This window comes from Rhea pennata, chromosome 7 (assembly GCF_028389875.1).
Source record: "Rhea pennata isolate bPtePen1 chromosome 7, bPtePen1.pri, whole genome shotgun sequence".
NCBI lineage: Eukaryota > Metazoa > Chordata > Aves > Rheiformes > Rheidae > Rhea > Rhea pennata.
The window spans coordinates 38663637-38688714 of NC_084669.1; the positions used below are offsets into that span (position 1 = coordinate 38663637).

The 25078-nt window shown below is 43.7% G+C and overlaps 1 protein-coding gene across 16 annotated transcripts in view; it reads left to right on the forward strand.

Annotated features, from left to right (window-relative positions):
* The window catches only part of PCDH15 (protocadherin related 15), a 599229-nt gene that overhangs the window by 530318 nt on the left and 43833 nt on the right, over positions 1-25078 (forward strand). For all 16 annotated transcript variants that reach the window (XM_062580806.1, XM_062580810.1, XM_062580818.1 and 13 more), the window contains 6 exons: positions 1991-2107; positions 14094-14234; positions 15119-15231; positions 20155-20264; positions 21184-21327; positions 24470-24597. In XM_062580806.1, coding sequence (XP_062436790.1) covers positions 1991-2107; positions 14094-14234; positions 15119-15231; positions 20155-20264; positions 21184-21327; positions 24470-24597 — 753 coding nt within the window. The remainder of the gene's footprint in view (positions 1-1990; positions 2108-14093; positions 14235-15118; positions 15232-20154; positions 20265-21183; positions 21328-24469; positions 24598-25078) is intronic.

Here is a 25078-nt window from a genome sequence, read left to right on the forward strand (position 1 = left end):
TCATCTGGAGTTGATTCCGTTCGCATGGAGATAGCCGAGGGAAACGTTAACTTTCGGCAGGAGCTGCCCGAGTAGCTGATGGACGCCAACCGTCCTCCTCTGCATCCCCCACTGCGAGCTGGAGCGGAGGTGTGGATCTGTGCTGTGCCGGGCAGAAAGGACACCCCGGGCTGAACACACTTAACATGAAGTTAAGAGGTGGTGACAGTGCAGGGAACGAGGTCATCATTTGGACTCAAATTGCGTATTTCCCAATTAGAGAATTTCCTGTTATTAGAGAATGAGGAGGAAGAACAGATCGTTTCACCCAAGCGTTAAATGCTGATGTTTCTAACTCTGCGTGAAGCAAAAACGTTAAAGGTCTCTTGGTGTCCCCATAAATCAAAAAGATATTCGTCTCCATAGTCCGTTGAAGTTTACAGGTTCATTTTCTGCTGGGAATGCAGCACCGCAGCTATTTTTCTTCTGCGCTTGTCATGTATTTGCCTCCCACTCCGTGGTCACCACCTGTCTGGAAGCACCTAGTTCAGCATTAGTGCATTACCACTAGCGACTATCTTAATGATTTTTAAATTACATATTGATTTGCTTCTTAATGCCTTTCCTCCCCCGTGCTTTGTTTCTCCTCATTGGCATTCCTAGATGAGTGTGTTGGTTCACCAGCATTTTTGTTCGGCATCTTCATAGTCTGTGCAGGCAAATCAATATCAGTTTCCTACAAATCTTTTGCTAAACAACACCCCTTTAAATCCAGTAAATGGGATGTGTATTGTCCGGAGCGTAGGGGAGGTGGCAGCCATCGGATCGTTCACGGGCTAAGGGTGATGTCTGAGTTAGCAAACAAGTTGGCATCAAGAAATCTCTTAACCGTGTCTTTATTTGCTTTTAAGGATGCTAATATGGATTCTGAGGAATGATAATATTTGAGCATCCCTCCAATATTGTTTTTCCTTCATGCTTAAGTGTTGCAACTGCGCTGTCGGGTCCCTACCCTACGCGGAGGCTGCCCGTGGAGGGAGCCGAAGGTGTCTTGTCTGCGCACGCGCGTTGTTCCTAAAAAGGTTCTGCATCTCTGAATATCTTCCAGGGATTCACGAATCCCTCCTCAAAAAAATAATTGATTAAGTCAGGTGCTCTGACGCACGGGGCTGCGTTGCTCCCGAGTGGAGTTTCTGGGGGGGCAAAGAGGGATGGAGGGTGACTTATTTCAAACGCACCACGTCGCTTTGAAGCGTTGCAAGAAACAAGCTGGTTTATGTAAAACAGTCCTTGATTTTAAATTGTCAGATGAAGTAAATTAACTTCTCGCTAACAGGTCAAGAAATAGGGAATAGAGAGCATTCAACGCCTGTAATTCTGTGCAGAAATGCTAATCTATTTGATTTTTTTTTCTGAACGATATTTGTTTGAATGCTATTCTGATTTGAATTGCTGAGCTTGGTTTATTTTAATTTGATGATCTGATTGTCTCTTTTTAAAACCTGAAAAGCGGAGAGAAAGCAATTCCGGTGCCCTGAAGATTTGAATTGCAGACCTTTTTTGTGCAGGATAATGTATTAATTAATAATTAATTAATAATTAATTAATGTATTAATTATTCAGGCCTACAATACGTAGATTTGTGAGAGTGACTTTTTTGCATATAGAAGTATATGCGTGTATGTGTATGTGTGCACACGTGAGTTCCTCAATGAGACTGGGCTTAACCCGAGCCTTTAAAAAACCCCCTTTGACCAAAGAACGCAATCTTGGACTCTCATATAGTGTTGGCAGCCATCTGCCATCGCATTTTCTTCTCGTCCCTTACCCTTGCGTGCGCTGGCTTAGTGTGGCAGCGAGAGAGCAGGGAGAGATTGCAGCTGGCAAATAGGAAGGAGTGATTGGGTAGAGTTTGGAAAAAAAGGTAATTAAAAAAAAATCCCCTGCAATTGCAAATACATGTATTATTTTGTTGGACCTTGAGAACTAAACTCTTAATTGTGTTTTGCAGGATATGAATGATTACTCTCCAGTGTTCAGCAAAAAGCTCTACAGGGGAATGGTTGCTCCTGATGCAGTCAAGGGCACTGTTATCGCCACCGTTTCAGCTGAGGATCAAGATCCTCCGGTAAGCAAAAAAGCTGTATTAATACTCTGCACCCCAGAGGGGAAAAAAAAAAATCTTTAACCCTCATATGTGACCTAACTCTCTCAACACCAAAGGTGATTATCATGAGTCTCACAGAGTGGCGTCTCATGAATTTCTTATGCCAACCCGTCCTCTGCCGTTGCGGACGTAGGCTGCATTTAAAATGATGGCTCCTGCAGCTGGCAAATCAATGACACGGCTCCTTTTTTTGCCAGGAAACTTTTTGGAAAGCTCCTTCCTGGACTCGGCAGCGCAGGCGGAGAGCTGGCCGAGAAGCCGTGCCTTCCCTCAGCTTAAGAAAGGAAGCAAAAGGCAACTTTACAAGATCGTTTTCTTGATTTGCGTTTTGTTGTTGTTGTTGTTTTTGGTCATTTGCAGTCATGGTTTGTAGTCGGAGACGTCGCAGGGGCGTCTGGAACCGAGCAGGTCATCGGTGGGCCTTCGTGGGCGCGCGGCATATGAGCCGAGCGTGGTTGACTTAGGGATAAAGTTAATTTTTGCCACTGGCTTTGATCGCCAGTTCCTAGTGGGGCACCTGACTGGCAGAGCTGAGCATGTGGTTTTGCCTTGGTAGCTGTTCTGAAGGGTAACATCAATTTTTTGTGATCAGAGGTTGATGAACGCTGGTGGCCCGATGCTACGCGGAGGACGGTAAAAGCCAAAGGTGTTCTGCCAGGCAGGCTTAATTTTTAGTTGTTAACATTTGGTGTATTAAGGAAAATAATCTCATGGAGAGTGTTCAGAGGGCGTGTGCCGTGCACGCTGAAGGACACAAACAGGCAGCAGCTTAGCTGAACGTGCTACCTGCTGGTTTATTTACCCCCGAAGGACTGAAATGATAAAGAAGGGCTTGTGTAAATGCAGTCCTTCTACCCTCTTGTGCAAAGTCCCAACTGCACAAAGGTAAGCAAGCTCCCTGCGCACGGTGGGCATCAGCGCGGCATTGCTGGACTTGGAGGCATTAGGGTAACAATCATCAGCTGAAAATGCATATTAAAAAAAAAAAAAGAGCGACCTCAACATATAGGTAATGGGTAGCGGTAGTTTAACAGTGTTACAAGTATTTGAGGAATGTGACAGAGGACACGGACACCGAGCGCTGTGTCTGCGCAACTGGTCTGGGACAGTTTCAGGCAAGGACTAGACCTAGGTGCCTGGTTTTCCGGTGCTGTGCTCACAGAACGGATCCCGAGGTCTGCTCCGTAGAGCATGGGCGTGCTGGAAGAGGCTCCCAACCAGCCAACGTGTTCACCCCAAAGCTACTTAAGTTAAAGCAGAGTAGTCATCAGGCGCGTATGGATCAGGCTAGTCTGCGAGCGGGAGTTTCCGGCACCTTTTTTCAGGGTAGAAGGGGCCACTTCAGAAATAGTTTCATAACCTCGAACGCTTTCTTTGTGGCAGACCTGCATCCTGGATCTCTTCCAAAGAGAAATCTGGGTGTGCTTGTGTCTTTTGGCATGCAGCAGGAGAGAGCTGCCAGGCTTCGATGCTGCTATTGAGGGAACAAACTGCAGCACCTGTGAAGATGAGGGACACGCAGGATTAACCCGGGGTTTTGAAGATCTTCGTCTTGCTTTTAGGCACCAGCTGTACCCCCTTCACTTAGTCTTTTTGTTTTGGAGTTTAACATTTACACTTAAGCAAAAGGAAATATCTCTAGTAGCATGGTGGAGAGCTACGGTGGAGAAGTCCCCTTTCACAGGGCTCGGGACGCGTTCACGTTTTGGCAGCCCACGTACGCTTGTGCTCTCGCTGCCTTTTTGCTCTGTGAACATCTAATAACTGTCTGAATTCCCTCTCCCTTCCTTGGGGCATGCCTGGCCCGGGTTCCCACCACCGTCGCTGCTTAAAACCCACAGTGATTTGCAGAGGAAAATAGCCTTGCTTGCTGCAATCTTGGAGTGTTTTGCTGACAAACAAATTTTAAATTAGTTTAACACGACAACCGGTAGCTATACGGTCAGATCAAACTTTTGATTCCAGTCTGAATGCTTTGTACTGCCCTGTGTTTCTTGAATATCTTATTCTTCTAAAATATCAGGTGCAATAACCTGGGGACTACAAAATGGGTATCGTGAGCAGAGAGGGCAGCGTCTCTCGGGGGCGTTAGAAGCCTGCCAGGGTTACGTTCCCGCTGTCTATTCCACAGAGATGCTAACTCGTTTCGCCCTGCATTTCTTCCTTGCAATAGTAGGTAGTAAACCTGGAGAAAAGGATGTTTAGGATCAATAAAACTGGACAAGAAGCTGAATTTCTATTCCCTAGAAATAATTGAAATTTCTGCACAAGGAGGTTATTGAGATTTTTTTTTTAATGAAGTATAGCAGAATATTTAATTTCAATGCCAGAGAATCATTTTAGCTTGATTTTTACACCAATATTCATTTTATATTCTTGGTTGTGTTGTAACGCAGTATTTTGGCCTTGATAAAATATTTGTCCATTCTGATATCAACCCTCTTTTTGTCACCCTTGGGTTAATACTTTAAAAATACTAGGTCTAACCCTTTGCAGAGTAAGATATCAATGAAACGCTGCACGAAACAAAGTACTTAGACGATTAATTGAATTGGCATGTGCTTGTAAAAATGTTTTAATCCTCTGCAATTAGCAGTGTTTAATGCAAAGTTATTTTGCTTTTTCATTAAAAAAAAACAATTATGATAGCCTATCAAGCTGTCAGCAGAGTTTTTATTTAGATGCGCGTAATGCCCTTTTGCCTTCTGGACTCTTTCCATTTCTAACAGCTATCACTATCACGTAGGTGGATAAATGTAGAGATTGGACGTGAATGAGATTGTTAGGCATAAAAGGGATAAAATCCTGTAGCCATAAAGGCTAGCTATGGAAAAGATTTTTTTTATGTAGTTTTAAACATAGAATAGTTTTTAAAAAGTTGCTTAAAAATAGAGAGAGAGAGATGGACAGAAAAAAACATCAAGTGGTTTTATGTCTTTTTTTGACTGAATTAAGCCTGTTTAGATGTTTTGCGCTACTGGCAAATCTGTATTTATTTCAAGCCGGCTTTGACATTTCAGTGGTGTCACAAGGGATTTGGTACGAATTCACCACAAATTCCTAGAAAAAAAATAACCTTTTGTCTGTTCAGCAAGAATCCGTTCCTTTAAACTTGCCTTGAGGGAAGGAATGTTATTAGTTATCGTCATCAGCACTGGAGCGCTTTTTTAACCTGGTGGGATATTATTTAGACCATGCTAATACATCAGTTTCATCAGTTCAGGAGAAAAAAATATACTTCTGTTCTGAAAACAGTTTGGCTTTAAAATATGCTTGATTATTGGGACAGTTCTAAAAGAAGCCTAACTAATCTGAAGTATCTAAGCTTGAAATTTTCTGTTGCCATTTTACAAGTAATGTAGAGTATGCCCCTGTCAACTTTAAACTAAGCCCAGAGTAAATGTAAGGAAGATCTTTTTTCATCACCATGGTAAAAGCTTTGCAGACCTAATCAGCCCGCTGTCTTCAGCAAATCCTTGCTTTGCGCTGCGGTGTCGCATTAATGTGCGCGGTATGAAAATCCAAACTGAAATGCTCAGAGCCTGCAGGAGATTTTGGTGCAAAGAAGGCAAAGTTGAATTTTCCAACAGCAGAAGAGCAGGTCTGGAGACAGGCGTGAGGGGTTGGCTGGCGTCGCTGGATTTGGCTCTCCCTTTCCTCCCGAGGACACCGTCTTCAGCCCATTCCTCCCTGGGGCTGCCGGAGTGGGGCTGCAGTTGAGTTTGGTGTCTTGCAGTGGGGAAAGATGAGTTCAAAAGGAAGACCTGGAGAAGATGACCCAAAAGTAGGGCCTCGGTCTCCTCCGGCCGTGGGGATGGAAGGGCTGCAGCTCTTTCAGCTCTTCAGAAGCCCCTACCTAAGCCCAACAGTTCCTCCTAGTCCCTTGACGGCAGCAGCGACGGGCACGTAGGTGGTAGAAGAAAGGTTCGTGCCACCAAAGTCAACCTTCATGAATCATCACCTCGAGCAAAGCACGCAGATTGTGTAACCTGCTCTGTTCCTCTCTTGACTACGGAAGCGCTCGTTCGGTGACGTTCCTGAGAAACGATCCCGTTTTACCTGTGGCCGACGGCTTCTGAAGGACAAGTCGCGTACGTCGGCGCGAGCATTAAGCGTTCGCTGGGGAGAGCACAGACAATGTCCTACAAACAACAACATAGGTGAAAGATGAGAGGTGGGAAGAGACTGACTTGGGGCAGAGAGTTGTGTGGATTATGGTAGCGTAGCATTTCCTAAGTGATCCAGAAAGTTACAGCTCATAGGGGTGGGAGTATGAAGAGGAGCTCCTGTATGTGGGTCACAGAAGGTAAGGATGAACTTTTATATGAAGTACCATTGATTAATTTATTGGAGACATAGGTTAGAGGATGACCTTCATTTATTTATTTTATTTTTTTAAGAACTTCTCCCCCACAACCTCCATGCAGTAAATTATTTGTTACTCAGTATATCGTACAGCTATGAATGTGGGTGTATGTGTGCGTGCGTGAATGAAGGAACATCCGAGCTGGGATCTGAATGTGTGGGTTTTGTTAATTGAAGCGTATGAACCTGATGCTTAAAAAGTTAAACCATCATCAGAATGCAAATGTAGAAGACAGGATTGTTTCCGTTGCAATAACCGTGGATTTGTAATTGTTAAAAATTATCTGTGCTGAATTCAGATGCTCCCAAGTGGGGATTTTATTATGTTTTTATTTTAACCTGTGGATTTCAAAGCAGTCATAAAATCTTGGCCTGAAGGCATGAGAGATCTCTGATAGTTACTCCTTCAACTCCTTAGTGAAATGTCAATTAAAAGTTAGAAAGCAGTGCTTTTTGCTAAGGGCTAGAGTAGGATTTGAAGGCTTGTCTTGAGCAAATGTCACTTTTAATTCTTACCAGTTTTTTATTTCTTTTATTTTCCAGTTTCATTTCACTTCTTTTGCAGTAACTGGGAATTACTGTTAACAAGCTATTTTTACAAAGTTACTTTTAATTTTTTTTTTAAGAAAAACTGTAATCTGAAATACCATTCTGGTCATTGAAATGCAATAAATTAGATTTGCATATTCTAATATATGTCATATGAACTAACGTATTTGGTTTATCGGTACTGTCCATATTCTATTTTTCGACAGTTTAGAAGTTTATTATCTCTCTCTCTTTTTTTTTTTTTTAATTACTTCATTCACGTGATGGTTGCTCACCCTGTCTTTTGTAGAAGAGCTTACATCTAATTCCAGACACTGCTGTAAGGGATAACAAAATACTGAGAAAGAAGGAGCAGAAAAGGGAAGAGGGGAGAGCAAAGGGGATTAGGGTAATAGACTCTGACCATATTTATATGGCTATTGAGGAAAAGCTTGAGTAGCTCCTCAATTCTTGCTAAATAACTGATACATCTTACTAAAGTAGAAATCATCAACTTCTTGTAAAAGCATTGCAAGAGAGGTTAATCTTAGGAAGAGATAAGTCATCCTGATCCCATCCCAGGAGAGAGGTAAGCACGTTCTGCGTGAAGTATTTGCATAATCCCTCGGAGGCGTACGCGCTCGAGCGTTTGAAATATTTTGTTGCATAGAGATCTGGAGGACGAGTAGCCTTTTTCAGAGCGACCGAGAAAAGCCCGACGCTTGCTTCGCGGCGGGGAAGCAGCGCCTCGGGGCGGGTGGGGGGCGCGCCCAGCACTTGGTGGCCTCCAAGCTTAGGCTGACGCAACGGGACTTGCTGTATCTGTGCAGCCCCCGTGTGAGTGGCTCCGGGGAGGATGGGCTTGGTGTATACACGGTGTACCAGGTGCCTGAGCAAGCCCAGGTGGAAATAGGCCGGAACTGAGCGACCTGATTTTTGCGTTGTTAAATTGCTTTATTTTGCTGGAAGAACTCTGTTGACTCTCTTCTAGTTGAGTTTGCCTGGAGTTCCCGTGGACTCCCTTTTGCTCCAGAGCGTGACCCAACCAAAAGGCATAGTCGAAAGTGAGGAAGGGTTGCAAGCAGGGTGTTCTGTGAAGTGCGTGACTGTACCCGAGTTTGGCGTCGTTAGGAAAACCCAGATACGTTGCATCTCTACTGAGGACGCTGAAGAAGTGTTTGTAGCCGGCAAGGTAGGTGTGTGAGAAAATGCTCTACAGAAATGCCTACTTTTAAGATGAGGGATGAGAATAAAAGCAAGATCTGAGAACAGCGAGACAAGAAGCTTGGAGTTGTAGGCGTAAGCCTGGGATAACAGAGAAAGAAATGTCAAAGATTACAGGATTGCAGGCCAGTAAGGAAAGCGCTGCCAAGAGAGGCAGAGAAGGGAGGAAGCGAATACCCGTTCAGAGGAAAATGAGGCGTTTACTTTTGGGCGTGTTAGCGCATTGGGGTTGAGGGATGGTGAGAGTGTAGGATGCTGGACTACTGGTGTTTCTTAGCTTCCCACACATAGCTGCAATTACGTTTACTAAAACGTAGAGCGTTGATTAGTTAGTGTGTGCTGCTTCGCTTTGGCTGACGCAAACAGTCTCTGCTGTGGCTTCTTCCAGGGTTATCTTCTAGTCCCCATAGCATGAGACACCTTGACTCTGTGTTTGGACAAGTCACTGTCTGAAGCTCTCAAGCAGTTCTGAGTCCTGTCAGCCCAGTGTTTCGCATCCGCAGGTAGCAGACCTCTCTTCCTTGGGCAAACAACTGACCCTTTTTAGCCGGTGCTTGATGAGAGGGGTCGATAGAGGTGCGCAGATCCCGCAATCCTACGTCCATCAGACGCGGAGAGGCTCTTCACGACTGCCCTCTGTCCCTTCTATCCCTGTTGTTTTGGTTTGACGTAACAGGATGAATCCTCTGAATTTTGGGCAAGGGGGAGGCTGATTTGACTTAAACCAAAACTAAATATGTAAAATACATACCAAAGTTTCCAAGTGTGCGTTTTAAACGAGAGAGTCAAGTGTGGAGGGACTTGAACAGTTGCGGACTTAAGCTCATTTCCTCCTCCCCCCCCCCCTTTTTTTTTAAATTTGCTGCCTGTGCATATGTGACAAGCTACTCAAGGACGCCAGTGATCATCCCTGGAGGAAAAGAAGTGTTTTCTTCGCTGCGATCAGCCTATGCCTTATTGAAGCGGCAGGGTGATGAAAGGTGCCAGCTAATTATGACCATCTTCTCTGAGTGCTTCACCCTCCAAGCACTCGGAAAGGAAGAAAGGAGAGGGACTCAAGCTGTTTGATAGATGCTTAGTTTGCTTGTGACAACATTCCTGGGACTGATGCGTGCCTTTTTTTTTTTTTTTTTTTTTTTTTTTTTTTGGTACGGGTTGTCCCTGTAAAAGCTGGGCTGTTTCTTCCATGGGCTGTTCCCCTGCATAGTCTTGTTTTGTTGATTTGAAACGCCGATAGAAACAGATGCAGAACACCGATTTTTACGAGCAGCCTGCCTCCGGAGCTCCAGAACATCTCATTTAATAGTTTCTCTCGTCTGGTAACATCTTGTAACGTTGTTGTTCAGCGAAGCCCTTTTGTGAAATTGAGAGCAGTCGTCCTTACTGTTTCGCAGACGCCCCGTAAAGTTAGGATGCGCAAAGATATTTAATTAGGGATTTGGCAGATATTTGAGTAGAGATAAAAGCGTTTTCAGACAGCCAGGGCTCCGTCTTTTAAAACCTGTTCCTGATGGATTTCTTAGTGCCCGTTGCAGATTTGTTTAAGGGAAGCATCCTGTCAACGTAACGAGCTCTTAAAGCCGTTTCATCTTACGGTTTTAAAAGTTTATGTTATTTTTGTGTGTGGCATGTTATAATTACTAATTCAGCGTTTGCTGGATCAGACTCATGGAGTTGCATAGCGCACAATAAACTAATACAAATTTTAGAGTTTACATAAAAATGAGTTTAGGGTTTATATAGAGAGAGAGTGCTCAGTTCCCAGCCCACAGCTGGTGTGAAGCCCACCAAAATCGTTCACCTAGTCCGTGGTCCGCTGCTGTCTTTGCTGGGAGTTTCTTCCTCATACGTGGGACTGAGCTACAGGCTAGACGAACTATTGCACTAGCAGCCAGGTCCCAACTTCAGTCTTTCCTGGGGAGCACCTGACTTTTCCTGCCCTGTAAAGGGCAGACGTCCTCTGAGAAGAGACAGCAGGACCTCATCCAAAAACTAGCCTGCTCGCAGCATCTTTCCTGTGGGCATTTCACAGCTGAACCAGCCAAATGTGTGTGCCCAAGCCTTGGGGGACACTGGGGAACCTCTAGTACCCAGAAGCAGCAGATCCAAGAGGAGTTCATGCCTCTTCTCCTCCTTGCCTCTGTTGCTGCAGAGCCAAGTAGCCTAAACCAAGGAGAGGGTCCTGCTGCTCTAGAGGGGTGGAAATCTTGGTGCTGCAGCAGCAGCTTTGGGAAATGTTGTACCTCCCCATAGTCCCCGCAAGGTCTTCTGTCCTCTGCCCAAACTGGCGGCTAGATGCCGCAGCACTTGTATGGTGTTTTTTTCCCCTAATCTTGTGGAACACATTTTTAATACGGATATTTGCTGTCATTTAAGGAGTGATGAGTTCTGTTTTACAAAAAATCAATAACCTATTCATTAGTTAATTTTGACCATTTCTAATGGTTGCTTTACTTTGAGCATGTTATAAAGAGCACATGCAGCCATCTGTAAATTTTTGCTTTTAGCACCTCCTCAGTATTTTTCATTGAAATAACTCGACAAAGTTGGCCTCGGTGAACGTTTTCCGACGTAAAGCACTACTGATGTCAGTGGGAATCTATAGATGGCGATAATTTAATAAACTTCTCACAGGTTTCACATTTTTACTGTAGTACACCTAAGGAGGTTTCTGACTTGAGCCACAAAGTGGTATTCACCCAAAAGGCACGTTTATAATGAATATATTTATAAATCTTTATAAGGAGAATAAAGAAATCTTTATTCATTATGATATACATACACTATTCATTCACTATTCATACTACCACATAGGTGTAAAATCCAGTCTATTTGTATAGGTGTGCATCTGGGATTGTGACTAGGAGTAGAAGCCAAATGAAGTTGAGATGCACTTTGTCTCTGTGATGCCCGGACAAAATCATTCCAAGTCGTTGCACCTCTGCGCGTCTGGATAGCGGGAATAATGATTCTCAGCTTCGCTTTTAAAAGTGCTTTCAGAAATGTATGCGAAAACCTGCTTTATCGTGCATGATGTAAGCGTCGTCGTGTTACGGTTCTCACCGTTTTTTGTGGCTTGGAGTCTCCTGGCCTCCATGTGCATCTTCTAACCTAAGGGTTGGGGGCATTTTCCTACCCATCGGATACAATGCAAGCCAATAGCATTTTCCCCAGACCAAATGGAAACTTAAGGAATTACGCAGCCGTAGAAGAAACGGCTGAAGGAGGACGAGCTTTAGAACAAGTTCTCCTATTAGTCTGGAACTCGCAGGAGAGTTTCTGGGTTCAAATCGCTAATGATTATATGTTTGGATATTTTTGAAATTTGCACTTTGGGCATTTTGCATGCAGTGCAGCTGATTTCATCCCTGAACTCGTCGTTGGGATAAAATTCCTGTTAAAATAGCAAGACTTTTGCCTCCAAGTCAAGATGCGTGTTAGAAATGGTGGTGCACATTTTAAACAAACAAAATGTTTAGAAATTGTGACTAGGGAATTCTAGCATAATGTCCAAATAATGAGAGAAAAACTGGGGCAGGGGAGGATGCTTTTGACATGGGTCCTGCCACGTAAAACTTCTTGCTGTGTTGGTTTATTTGAGAATTTTACCTAGTGTTTTGGCGTTTTGCTATTGACATACGAATGCCATAGACATAGAATCTAAATTAAATCAAAACAGAAGCAAAAGATTATTAATATTTGAGATAATTAAAACTTACTTGTAAGTAGATTTCCCTAGTAAATCTCTCTGGAGCTGTTAGGGTTACACTGGTGCCAAAATGCAGTAAATAAAAATAAGTCTCGGTTTTGTTATTTTCAGAAATGACAGGAGGAAAGCAAACTTGGTGGCCCTATCAGGAAGAATAACATGATGAGATTTTTGTTTATTTTAAAAACAAATTACCTTGAGTGTGGATGTTTAATGATGATAGCTTTTAGTCTCCCCAGCAAATGTTAGGGCCGTGTCTCGATAACAAAACAGAGTGGATTTCAGCAGGTAATTTCCTCTTAATTGCAACGTTGAAGAGCTAAATCACAGAACGATGGGGGAAAGTTGTATAATCACCGTTTGCACATTTTTAATGTGCACATCCTAGCAAAGTAAGTTTAACTCCTACGGTGGTTTTTCATATATTGCTTCACCAAACACGGAAGCGTACGTGGCAGACGCGGTTCTGCATTATCAGAGGTGCTGCCTTGCCCGTTGCAGATGCCCCGGCGGATGCGACGGAGGAGCAGCTGCGCAAGGCTTCCCCTGAAAGGCGAGGAATACCTTGGTTGCATCCAGCCCAGTCTCGCTTTTCGTTACGCGCGACGTATTAGCATAGGTTTTTTGGAGAGGGAGGAAGGCCGACATGGCCGGGCTGCCTCTTCCTCTTCCTGTCTTATTCTGTTAGTACGGCTTAAGAAGAGTAAGGACGGTTAAAGGGAGAGGTCTTTTTGCACGCTGAGCAGATGAGTTTGCAGCCCAGTTACCCCTTCTCTTACTGTGCCCTTAATAAGGACTATGCAGGAATGAGACTTGAGTATTTTTGCTTTTTTAACCTCTCTAAAACTGATACCACCGATGAAATTCTTATGGAGTTCCTACAGTCTTGGTCGTATTCATTACCACGATATAAAATATCTACCCTGAGTCTATTTCATTAAAGCTCTTAATTCAGTCTATATATTTTGTACAAGCACTTTGGTGCGGTTTTATTGCATCGAGAGAGCGTTCTCAAATACCACGTGAGATTTAGTGAGTTTAAACCACTTTTGCAGTGTTTCAGGTACTGTGGGAAGCTGCAAATTCCCCGTTTCGTTATAGTTAGATGAGTTGATGCCGCGCATTGGATAGATGCTCAGAAACAGCAAAGCTGTTTTGTACCACGTTATTGAACACAAGAGGACGCTGCCAATTCCCTATTAATGAAACTTGGTTTTTTGGATGCTTTGCCTGTTTAAACACAAGGTAGAGATCACAACTGAATCTGGGGTCCAGGCTCACAGAGATGTTTAGAAACTAGAAATGTACTGATTTCACTACATGCTTCTTTGAATCTAGCAAATAACCTTTTGAGTTTGTGAAACGTGGGTGATGCACGCTTCGGTGCCCAGAAAAATAGTCGGTGAGGTATGGGTGTGTAAAACCCCTTTGCTTTAATGCTGTGCTCCCTCTTCTTTTTTGCTGCCTTTTTTTCTTATAGTCCTTTAGCATGTAATTTAAATTCATACCAGCTTTGCTGGCTCACTAGCCTGTTACTCTGATTCGGGAGCAGCTACCTCTTGGACTGTGTTGGAGGCACAGTTGCTTCACAGCCTTTGAAGGACCTTAGCTGGTAACTGCTGCCGTGAGATGATAGGAATATGGTGGATACGTGCAGAAACTAACTTCTTCAAAAGAAACATTATTTGTTTAGCAGGTTAATGTTGAAATAGGTAAAGCAGGTAACTGGGCTTACATGTTAAATCCTGTTCAAAGCTCGGTTAGCCAACCTTAAGCACTGTCCTTGTTCTGCTGTTTAAGAAGTTCAGGAGTTAAAAATGCAAGCAGCAGTCTATTTAATTTTTATGTGTTTTCTACAACCTAAACGTTTCTTTTTCCCAGTCATCTCCATAGTGAAATCTTTCCAAATCTCTGATCCTTTTCCTTGCTGGACCTCTCGGAGGTCGCCACGAGATACTTCTTTTTGAGAAGGCTCCCCGAAAAGCACCCTTCTTTTTGGGGGCAGGCGGCGAGTTTTCTTCGTGATGGCCGGTGTTATCAGCATTTCATTTTAAGCCGTGGTTGACTTGGCGAGATAGGCAAAGACGACATGCGCCGACGGGTTTTTTTTTTGCCTTGCAGGGCACACCGGCGAGCCGAGTCCGGTACAAAGTGGACGTCGTGCAATTCCCTTACAGCGCCAGCATTTTTGATGTGGAGGAAAACTCGGGCCGCGTAGTGACCCGGGTGAACCTCAACGAAGAGCCAAGTACAGTGTTTAAGGTATGTATAAGCGTTATCACGGCTGCGCGTTGTTCTTTTCACCCTTATTTTTTATTGGTGTCTGTGGCAGCAGCGATGAGACGGGACAGATTGCAAAGCTGGGAGATGCTGGTTTTGACAGCAAAGCAAGACTCTATCTTCCTAATACACGTCTTCACAGCCTCTTTAAATTTAGAAAGGTCTTGAAGGGGGGGAAGTCAAGACAATGACTTTTGATGGATACGATTGTTATGATTTTCATCAAAATTGTTGGGACAGTTCTTCCTTTTTCAGTCTGTGCAAAGAAGGTTAATTGAAAAGGGAAGTGCTAGCAAGCAAAATATCTTATTTGTGTATATATATATATATGTATATATATATATATGTATGTATACGTATGATTTTCTTATCTGGAAACTACCAACCTTCTATATAGCTGTTAAGCTGTTTTGTTTCTTCTTGCCTCTTAGTGGTTTATTTTTGAAATTAGAATTAAGGAGAGGCTTACTTGTGCATCTATAAAGATAGAGAAGTGTCCACGTCACTATTTTCCACTTCGGAGAGTCCTATCAAGCCGTACTCTGAGCATGACTAGTATTGCATGCTGTCGTTGCTTTAGGAGCTTGAGACATTGCTCGTCTAAGCCTTTTTCAGGTTTTAATTAATACATAATAAAAACCATGCACTGGTGGAGAAAACTGCCCCCCTGCTCTTGTTTTAGGCTGTTTGAGAACAGCTTGGACTCTTGCAGCAACGAGATGAATTCCCCTTGCTAGAACGAGGCGCAGACCTTCTCCGTCTGGTCACCTCCCGAAATCAGGACAAATGTAGAAGAAGTATGTTGCAAGTCAACATACAGATGCTCTTGCCTATACTGAGAGAGTGATTTTCTGTGTCGTTTGTAGTTAGTCGTCATTGCCTATGATGATGGGGATCCCATGAAGTTTGACACCACTACTGTGGAAATCGTTGTGCTACAACCGTCGGTAATTCCCCGGTTTACCCAGGATGAATACAGGTAAAGTGGTTTTGCTTTCAGGTTACAACTGTTATTTTTATCAGTCGAAATACATTTGAATGCCAGTCTGGTGTATTTTGGTTATTAAGCTACCATACTGTCAGTGAGTCCTGAATTATTGTTATGTTTAGGCATTTGTTACGTTGCAGTAATTTTTCCTGATACGGGAACCTAACAGTATCTTATTTCCTTTAAATTTGATTACTCAGTTGCCATTTGGTTACAAGAAGGATTAGGTGCGCGTTATAATGTCACGTTTTAAAAATCTTAATGCGAAAATTAAAGATGGGAATTGGACGTGACACAGTGAAGTAGACCCTTTCTGCTCGTGGTAAGAGGAAAATGTGATCTTCCTCGTGATCAGAGTGTTAATGTTTGGAAAGAATACGTTAAACAGGATGCCTCTGCTGGGAGGCAGTGCTGCAAATTGAAACTGCCAGGTTTCATACAGACTTTTACTTTTTTGTTTTAGTTGGCACAGTGTGTCTTGAGGGTAAAGCTCAGCTCAGCGGTGCTGCCTGCGAAATGGTAAATCTTTGAATGTGGGCCGCAGACCTTCTGGAGTATCCAGAATGAGTGACTCGGTGGTGGGTTGGTAGTGATCTTGGCTTGCGTAATTTTTCTGGTTTGAATAGTGCCAGTGTTGTGTTTTTATGCTCTTTTGCAAACTTTATTCCTGTATGTTAAAAAAAAAAAAAAAAAAAAAAAAAAAAAGTCGTAGTGGAGCAGTCTTGCAGGTGGCAACAGAGTCGAGCAAAGGAGAAATTGGAGATTTGCGTGGTATCCCTTGGCTCTCCCACTGCAGTGCTGCGTAATTTGGGGCAAATTCCTTTGTTTCTTTTATTCCCATCTTATCACGCAAATCTCTCTCTAGTGCACGCGTCTTTAGGTGCGGCCATCAGTGGGTGCTGCAGGTTGGTCCTGTGCTCCTAGATGGGGTTTAACTTCATTAAGGATGTGGGTGCCCTCTGTGGGGCTCTGGGTCTCGAATATTACAGAGGAGTCTGAGCTTGCAAAATTAAGCGTTTTCTAAACCGAGCGTCGTTCGCTTGTCCTGCAAAAGCACAAAGCACAGCGAGGCAAAAAAACCACCCCCAAAAAACAAACAAAAAAAAAAACCCCAAAGGATCAAATAAATACAATCAATAAATCGCTTCCTGGGGAAAATCAAATCGGCTACGTGGTTTGAGCGCTCTGTTCCCAACTTGTTGTTTTTCTTGTCCGCCGGTTCTCCTCAAAACGCCTCTCCGTCGACCTCCAGATCAAGTCATTGATCTAAAAGTTTCTGCTCCTTCTACGCAGGGAACAGCAGCACTGTCATTTCTTAATTAACAGAGCGCAATTAGTAGCACAATGGGACAGTGAAGACCGTGAAGTGAACCTCCGGTGAATAAAAAGAAGATTTTTCTTCTTACTACTTTTTTTTTTTTTTTTTTTAAGCAAGCCTATCCTCGTATGAGTGCTTTCTCTCTTTTTTTAAAGAAAGTAGAAGTTCAAAGGGGCTTGGGACTTTTTTTGTGTTTTGTTAATTAATAAATATCACATTCTCTTTGCAACCAGAAGGTCATTGCTAATAGCGATGTGCTGCAGCAGCAGGAAATTAAATGTTAACTGAAAGCGGCATCGTTGCTTCCTAATTATTGCCCGTGGGCACATTAAACAGGTGTTCAGATATTTCATGGTGGAAAAAAAAAGGGGGGAGGAATACTGGAAACTTATAGCTCCTGTTAGCATTTCATTATAGGTCCCTAGTCCAGTTAGAAATTCTGCGCCCACTTGTACAGTAATCTAAAGTTTGGTTCCAATTCAGGAGGAAATAGCCTCAAATTTTCTTAGTTCACATAATACGTGATATAAATGTAGTATGGCAGCTTATGTCTATAGTAGGGACAACGCTCTGCAACGTGGCTGTGTTCCACGTAAAAGATTTTGGGACATGTGAGTCTCTCTCTCTCCATTGCGATAACATTGGAATGTTTTCCACTTAATTAAATCTCTCAACACCGTAGGCGGCTGTCACCCGAGCAAATTGCTGTGTATCGTAAGGCTTCACAAAGCAAAATTACAGAGGTGTATCGGGAGTCAATCGGAAGCGTTACTCCGAGCAGCTTTTTTTTCAATCTGTTGTTTAGTCAAACAGTTATTCAAAATGTGGCAGAGGTACCGGGATATCCGACGCCGAGGCGTTCGGGGCAGGGGAAGCTTTCCACCTAGGAAATCGCCCTTATTCGGTGTTTCGGTCAGAAAGTGCCGTTCGGCAGAGAACGGCGTCCGCAGCGTTGCGCAGGCCGGAGGAGGCCCAGCAGAAGGGAATGGTTTTACTCTCGTCGCGAGTGTCCTGCTATAATTTACCCTCCTTTAAAACGAGCGAGAGGAAAATAGAATTGTTAAGGAAAGATGAGTTATTCCTGGTAGGGGAACCAGTTAGTCTCTCCACACTTTTAACAGACCAGGATTGATGGTTTCATCAGAAATGAGGACAGCAGCAGCCAACGTTCCTTGTTAAAATCAAAAACAGGATAGAGAGGGGAAAAAGCCACAAGTAGGGTATGCACACCGGGGATTTGGAGGAGAGGGAACGTTTTCGGGGATTTGGAGCGACAGTGACATTTTCAAAAGCCATCCTCTTGCTGATTTACTTATTTGAAATGATGCTTTGAAAAGATGTAATTCATAATTTGTTTGGGCCTGTTTAGCCTGGAGAGGAGAGGACCAAGAGGGGATCTTATCAATGCCTCCAAATACCTGAAGGGAGGGTGTCAAGAGGACGGGGCCGGACTCTTTTCAGTGGTCCCCTGCGATACGACAAGAGGCAACAGGCACAAACTGAAACACAGGCAGTTCCACCTGAACGTGAGGAAAAATATCTTTCTTGGGAGAGTTAACAGAGCACTGGAACAGGTTGCCCAGAGAGGCCCAGAGAGGTGTAAGTGTAGGAAGGAAGACATGATGCTTCTCATCTGTCTTTGTGGACCAACTGCTTGAAAAATACCTGTTTAATTTAGAACAAAGTGTTGAGAGCAAGCACAGGAAGCCAAGGTAGTCTAAATGTAGAGGAAAAAAAGTTCAACAGCTGTTGTCATGATATTTACTCTCTGGTTTCTGTAGTTTTTGTGTTGCCACAACTTTTAGAAACTTGGACATCTTTTCCTGATCGCAAAAACTCAGCTGGAGAGTCAAGCCAGGTTAAGTGTTTGTGTTTGTAGAGCTTCTAGCAACTTTGGTTCCTGTGTCACTTTGCTCTACTTGACTCCTCGGAGAAGCTCCAGTGTGCAGTTTATGACCTGACCTTTTTCCAGGAAAATACGTAAATTTCCCCCCCCCCCCCTTTTTTTTTTGTGTGTGATTTACATAATTTTTTTTTTAGCCAGGAGAAACTGCTTCCCGTGAGGAGCAGGGTGAAAAGAGTACGTACAGAAATAGAAATGGTGCTCGTAATCCTATTTCATGTCAAGATGGAGTAGCCTAAGGTCGCGTGCCGTTAAGGGTTAAAAGTAGCTAAGGCCAAAAAAATTCAGGAAACTGCAATGTGAGAGAAGAGATGATTTTACGAGGAGAGGGCTTAAATAACATTTTACCCAAGTCTAGCTAAAGAATCTCAGTAATGTAATTAAAAAACACCCAAATCAAAAAAAAAATTTTTCATTACTCTATAGTAGACTAGAATGTGTAATACATACACATCACATCATGAAACCAGTTTTCCAATTTATTACTGCTTTTGCTGGTTTCAAATTTAATTTTTGATTAAATCTCATGTTCGTACTTTTGGCGATTAGAAAAATTTCATGGTGAATTTAGAGCAAATTGGATAAAAGACAACTTGAAAAATGGATGAGAGCCTTAGACTGTAGCACGGGGGGGAAAAGGCAGGAAAGAAAAAAGGAAAAGTTAAAATTTGACTTTGGCGATTAAAAATAGTTACGCCTTACGGAGCATTTGATGCGTGTTCTGCCTCTGTGGGCCCCTCTGATCGAGATAAGAATAATCCAGATAGGGCAAATTAAAAGATAATAACCTTTTGCAATTTGTGCTCCTTTTTCAGCCTCTTATCTTTATGGAGTCGCTGACTTTGTTTTACTGCTGTTTTTCTTCTAGTTTTACAGCAGCATCTTTTAATTCTTCAGCGCTACGCTGTGAAATAGATGCATCACAGGGAGAAATACAGGCACATCTTAAGCTTGTTCATGGGTAACTAAGGCAGAAGAGTAGGAGAGAAGACACGTTGAGCAGCTAATCTGATTTTTAGAGCTGCTTCTTTCCAGGGCCTGAGTCCTGGATGCTGGTGAGGTGAAAATAGCTGTGCTATTTCGGTGAAAGCCTTAAAGAAAAGGGCGCCTAGCTTAAATCCCTCGTTGCCGCAACTGCTGTAGAAAAATCCGGTGCAAATGAGTGCTTGGGTAGAAGCATATCTACCTGGCTACGATTTAAAAAACAAGAACTAGGGACGCGAAGCGGTCGAAGGGCTCGGGGCCGCGAGGTTGGCGGTACGTGAGCGGAAGAGCGCGTTACGAGCCGGATCCCGTTCAAATAAAAGCAACTTTCCTGCATGGCTTAGCTTGCAAAAGTGGGTTCCCCCCCCCCCCCATCACGCTGGTTTTAATAAGATTGCGCTTTTAAGTACATTAGGACAGATTCCTTGACTAAAAATACGGCATGTGCCGCTTATCCCCTTTCTTCGGCTGCTGAACGACCCCATTGCTGTGTTTCGGGAGAAAAATCATTTATTTACCATGATGGAAATCATGCCTGAATACGAGATGCTCCGTTTTAGGGGTTTGGAGGGTACAAAGAGCGTGAGGTACAGATCCGTCGGTGCTGCCGTGCTTTTCCTCATCCTTCCGTCCTTCCGTCCGTCCGTCCTTCTCCGGATCGGCGGGGGCGAGCGGGCGGTAACGCCGACCCTTCTGTTCGCTTCTGCAGACCGCCGCCGGTGAGCGAGAGCGCTCCCAGGGGGACCGCGGTCGCGGCGGTCGTTGCGGCGGCCCTGAACCAGACCATCGTCTACTCGATCGTTTCGGGAAACGAAGAGGGTGAGTAGCGGCGTTTCGGCCTTCGCGACGCGCGCGTTCGGGAGTTTTTCAAGAAGCGCCAACGCGAAATAAAGCTTCCGAGATGAAATCCCGCCTGATCCGTCCCGCGCCCGGGGCAGGGAGGACTTTCTTCGTGCCGTTACCAAGCCTTTAGAGATCAGCTCCCTGCAAAACCGCGGAGGCAGCCCGTACAGCTGAGCGACGCGGGAAGACTTTGCTGCTTGGAAAGGGGCGGCGATTCCCATAGCTACGCTTCCAGCGGGGGGTAAAACCTGTGAGATTTTCTGTTGGCGCGGGGTCACGGATGTGTTGGTTGGTCTCCAGCTCCTGCTCTTCCTGTCCTTAAAGTTGAAAGGTTGAGGGCTGTTAAAAGCTAAAGTGTTGAAACGAGTCTATAGACGGCTTTGACGTCGGACTAGTCGCCGAGAAACCTGGTCCAAGTCATTCGAGGCTCCTGCCGCACGGTGGCCACGAGTGTTGTATCGCAGTGGCTGGTGGTTCAGGTGTGGATGTCTTCAAAAAGGAAGCGTCTCTCCTGCTGTTGGCGTCTTTCTCGGGCGTTTGCCGTGACGCACCTTGAAACATCTCAACGAAGCTGCGCTGGGTGGTTCGGAGGGAGGTGGGACGCGGCAGCCCACGCGTGTCCCTGGGGCAGCGGGCTGCGCGTCTCGCTGGGATCTCTCCAGGCTGTTTTTTCCACTGCCAGGCTCGGACTCAGCTGCTGGGATCACTTGAAGGCAACATCAAAGAGGCGTTAGATGGGTTTTAGAGTCCTCAGGGAGCAATGGCACGAGTTCCTGAAGGCATCCTTAGTGCCCTCACCAAAATAAGAACTTGATGCATGAAAAAAAAGGGGGGGAAAGGGAGGGGGAACATTTACAGGTTTTAGAAAGTTACTTCTGTTTTTGCTGAATTTCAGATGTCTTTGCTATTAACAACAGAACGGGCGTGATCTCTGTTAAAAAGCCTCTGGACTATGAAAGCGTGAACAGTTACGAGCTTCGAGTTCAAGCAGACTCGTTACAAGTGGTCCGGTCCTCCAATCTGCGGGTCCCTTCCAAAAGTAAGTTTAATAGCTTTCTTTTTTCTTTTTCTTTTCTTTCTTTCTTTTTCCTTTCTTTTTTTTTTTTTTTTTTTTTTTTTTTTCCTTTTTTGCAAGACTTCCAGGCAGAAAAGTTGTGTGTACAGATTCTTTTATTTTGGTTCTGTCTCATTGTAAGGGATTTTTCCTCCGTCTTAGTGGTGTCTTCGTCCTAGTAAGATCTAGCCTTCGCTTTGGGAGGCTTTTTTGCTGATTTTATCACGATGGTCTGGGCAGTCTGGTCTTCTCTGGCTTAGTTAAAGCCCCAACCCATCTTGCAGGACCTCTGACTTAATCCCCATCCAAGCCTAACTGGGGCGGGGGCAAAAAAAAACAGACTGTGTGCAGAAAGAAAGGTAGTTTCGTATTACAGGCTTTTTGCACAGTGTTGCCGTCTTGAATTTTCTCCTGTGTTTTTGCTCTGTATTTATCTCCTCTTTTTATTTATTTATTTTTGTACCTGTCTATCTAGCTATATATATATGGGGGAGCATACCATGAAATTGGGGAATAGGCTATAACTAGAGAGACTGTACGATGGATTGCAGCCCACCTGAATTCCTCAGGCTTTCCTCTGCTGCCTGTGTAATCCAGGGAAGATTTTAGGAAATTGAGTGTGTATCATCATGGATATTTCCTATTCTTTAAGGGAAAAAAAGTGTGTTTGTGTGTGCGTGACGTAAGACATGGGGATTTTTCAAGAGTTACAGACTGCTCCTCCTAAATTTCTTCTGGGTTTGAGATTCCCATTTACAAAGCAGAGCTCTTTAACTGGAAGAAAACGTCTAGGTATGATTCCTGCATTTGATGTATGCTTTTTTATTTTCTCGTCACCTTTTCCTTCCTTGATGAGTTTTAATTAAGTTTCTCCACTACTTCAGAGCCTGGCAGCGTTGAATGGATGAACCGTGGTGGAAGCAAATGAGGCAGAACTAAGGCCCTGCCGTAGGCTTTGGTGACACTGAAATTCTATTTTCTGCGGCACTGGCGATAGGTGCATTCGGTTTTCTGATGATGCCGAGTCTAAAGGGCTGGAATACTGGCTAGAGGAATCAGCACCTTGCAATGCTGAACCCTGAAAGACCTTAAGTTTTAACAGCTTTTTCTAATTCAGTTCAAGTCAGACCTTTTTTGTGTCTTCTATTTGCGTCTTGGGTTGTCTTGCACAGTGGAGCCCTAATCTGTGTTTTGGGCTGCTGTAGGACAAATCAGGATCGTAACGATCAGCTTCCAGTTCTTTCAGTTCTCTTTCACTGGCTAAGATGAAAAACCGCTGGAAAAAGGGAACTTCACAAACCCGTAGGAGATGGGGTGTGTTCTCCAAAAAGAAGGAGCTGCCCTGCGATGATAGATCTGTCTCGCTTTTCTTCTCCCAGTCAGTACTCCAGAGGGGGAGCGGTTTTGGTGGCTTTGCTATGGGAACTGCAGAGCTAAAAAAAGAAACAAGCATGATTTTTTTTTTTATTTAAATCAACTTAGAAATACAATTCGGCAAGCAAATGTATCTCTTGGGTAATCTAACACATCTGAGGTGGGAATATGCTTGCGTTCGCAGTCGGTAGTTTTACCTGTTTCGGAGGATCCTCAGGTTTCCTACGGAGCAGCTTGCTGGATGCTTCTGCTCTCAACAGAGGTTGAAAGATCCCAAAGCTTCGTCTTCTGGTCTTGGGAGACGTTTTTTTTTTTCTCTCAATGGGACTGCGGTTTCTCGCTGTATTTAGTATTGCAGCCAAAACTATTAGGAATCTCGTGTAACAAGAGAGAGAAGTGACTATTCGCAGAGCCTCCTCTTTGATTGAAATTTTCTTTTGCTGTATTAAATTACATAGTCAAGACAAGAGGTGGTCATTTAAAATATATGTAAGGCAGCTGGAGAAGACTGCACAGTCTACTGCAGAAACTGCAGATGTCCACGTTTCACGTTATTCAGATGCTTAAGTCGCTCTGTCAGATTATAGCTGCTTCTCACATGCGTAAAAGTAATTTTCGGTAATTTTTCATGTTGTTCAGTTTATCTGCACAGATCAGTGTGAAAAGCAAATAATGGATTATTCCTTTGAGGAAATGTCATTTCTCTTTTTCTTTTTTTTTTCCACCCCCCTCCCTTCTTTTCTTGTACTCATACATTTTAAAAGCACGGTATTTGGAATGTTTTTTTTTCTCTGTAAACTATGATAGTTTTCCCCAGATTTGCTTTACTTCTGAGGTCCTCACTGGTTTCCCTTGAGCTGGATCACCAGGTAGACATAATATCTTTGGCGACTTTGGCAAGCCTCGCGCTAGGTTAACGCAGTTAATCCCGAAGCATTGAGACCACCTAGCGCGTGCGCGGCCAACTCATCCGATACTTGTGCCTTGGGGCAGCAAGCAGGTACAGCAAAGGTTGCATGGGTCTGCGATGTAAAGTTTTGCGTTGTCTAGAAGGTATTTTTGTGCTGCCCTGTTGTATCTGCTCAGATGAGTTTACAGGCTCTGTGGCAGAGCCTGGGAAGCATTTGTGTGGGACTGGGAGTAATCAAAATATGTAAAATAAGCACGTGCAGTGGGAAAAGCAAGCTACTGTACACAGCTTAACTACTAGGATTCACCCGCCTGTTTGTTATCTCTTTGTAATACCGGTGAGAACTTGGTACAGCCAAAAATCTGTGTTACGGAAGCACACCGTTCCTATCTGTGCCTTTTTATTTGCTTGAAAAATAACTTGCATGTCTTCGTTGTATTTCCCCCCAAAGAGCTTTTTTCCTAAAGCAAGCAATGGCAGCCCGTTTGCTTGCGTGCCCGTTGAGATGGCCCTAATTCCTTGTGTACGGATGATGGGGATATCCTATGGAAAGCAAATTTGCGCTCAAAATTAAATCAGAGTTCAGTCAAAAAAAAACAAAAAACAAAAAAAGGGAAATGCAAAACCCAGAGGCGTAGTAAATATACACAAAATCCACTGATTTATATCAAGTTCCTGCTTTTCTTGCCAGGTGTACCATTATTTTGAAGGTATTTTTTGTGACGTTACTAATGCACTTGTTTCAGGTGATGGTTTATGTGTAAAACATGGCAAACTATACGCAGTAGGCACTGAAGACTCCCGGCCCCGTGATGCACCCATACTTTCATTTCTCCGTTTCAGGTAATACAGCCAAGGTGTTCATTGAAGTACAGGACGAGAATGACCATGCCCCTGTCTTTACGAAAAACCTGTACATTGGAGGAGTGTCTGAAGATGCGAAAATGTTTTCTTCTGTGCTTAAGGTTAAGGTGAGACTGACATTTTTGAAATACCATTTGCAAGCTGTGGAAATACCTTTTTTTTTTTTTTTATGGATTAGAATAAAAGCTCTTTGTTTTATATGAAGTACTCGATGAGGTGGTCTGTTGTGCTAGGTAGTCGTTCCTAAAATAAGCCCAGAGACGCTCAGGGACAAAAGATACGCACTGGTAGCTGGAAAGAGGTGTTGTAACAGTAGCCCAGAAGGCTCACTGAAAAGGCATGTTTGCTTACTAACACTGTATGAACTATGCAGACTCAGTTCAATGTAAGCCAAGCCCCCCAAAAGGGTCACACGTAGAATGTGCAGTGCTTGTGCGCTTATACTAAAGATTTATTTCTGCGCAAATGAAGAAATTGCAAAGTGAATTCTTAAGTAGCGTTGTATGTTGGAAGTAATACCTTCAGAAAAACATTGGCCAAATTTCTGTTTTTAATCCTTTTCTTTTTTAAGGGACACTGGATTTTTAT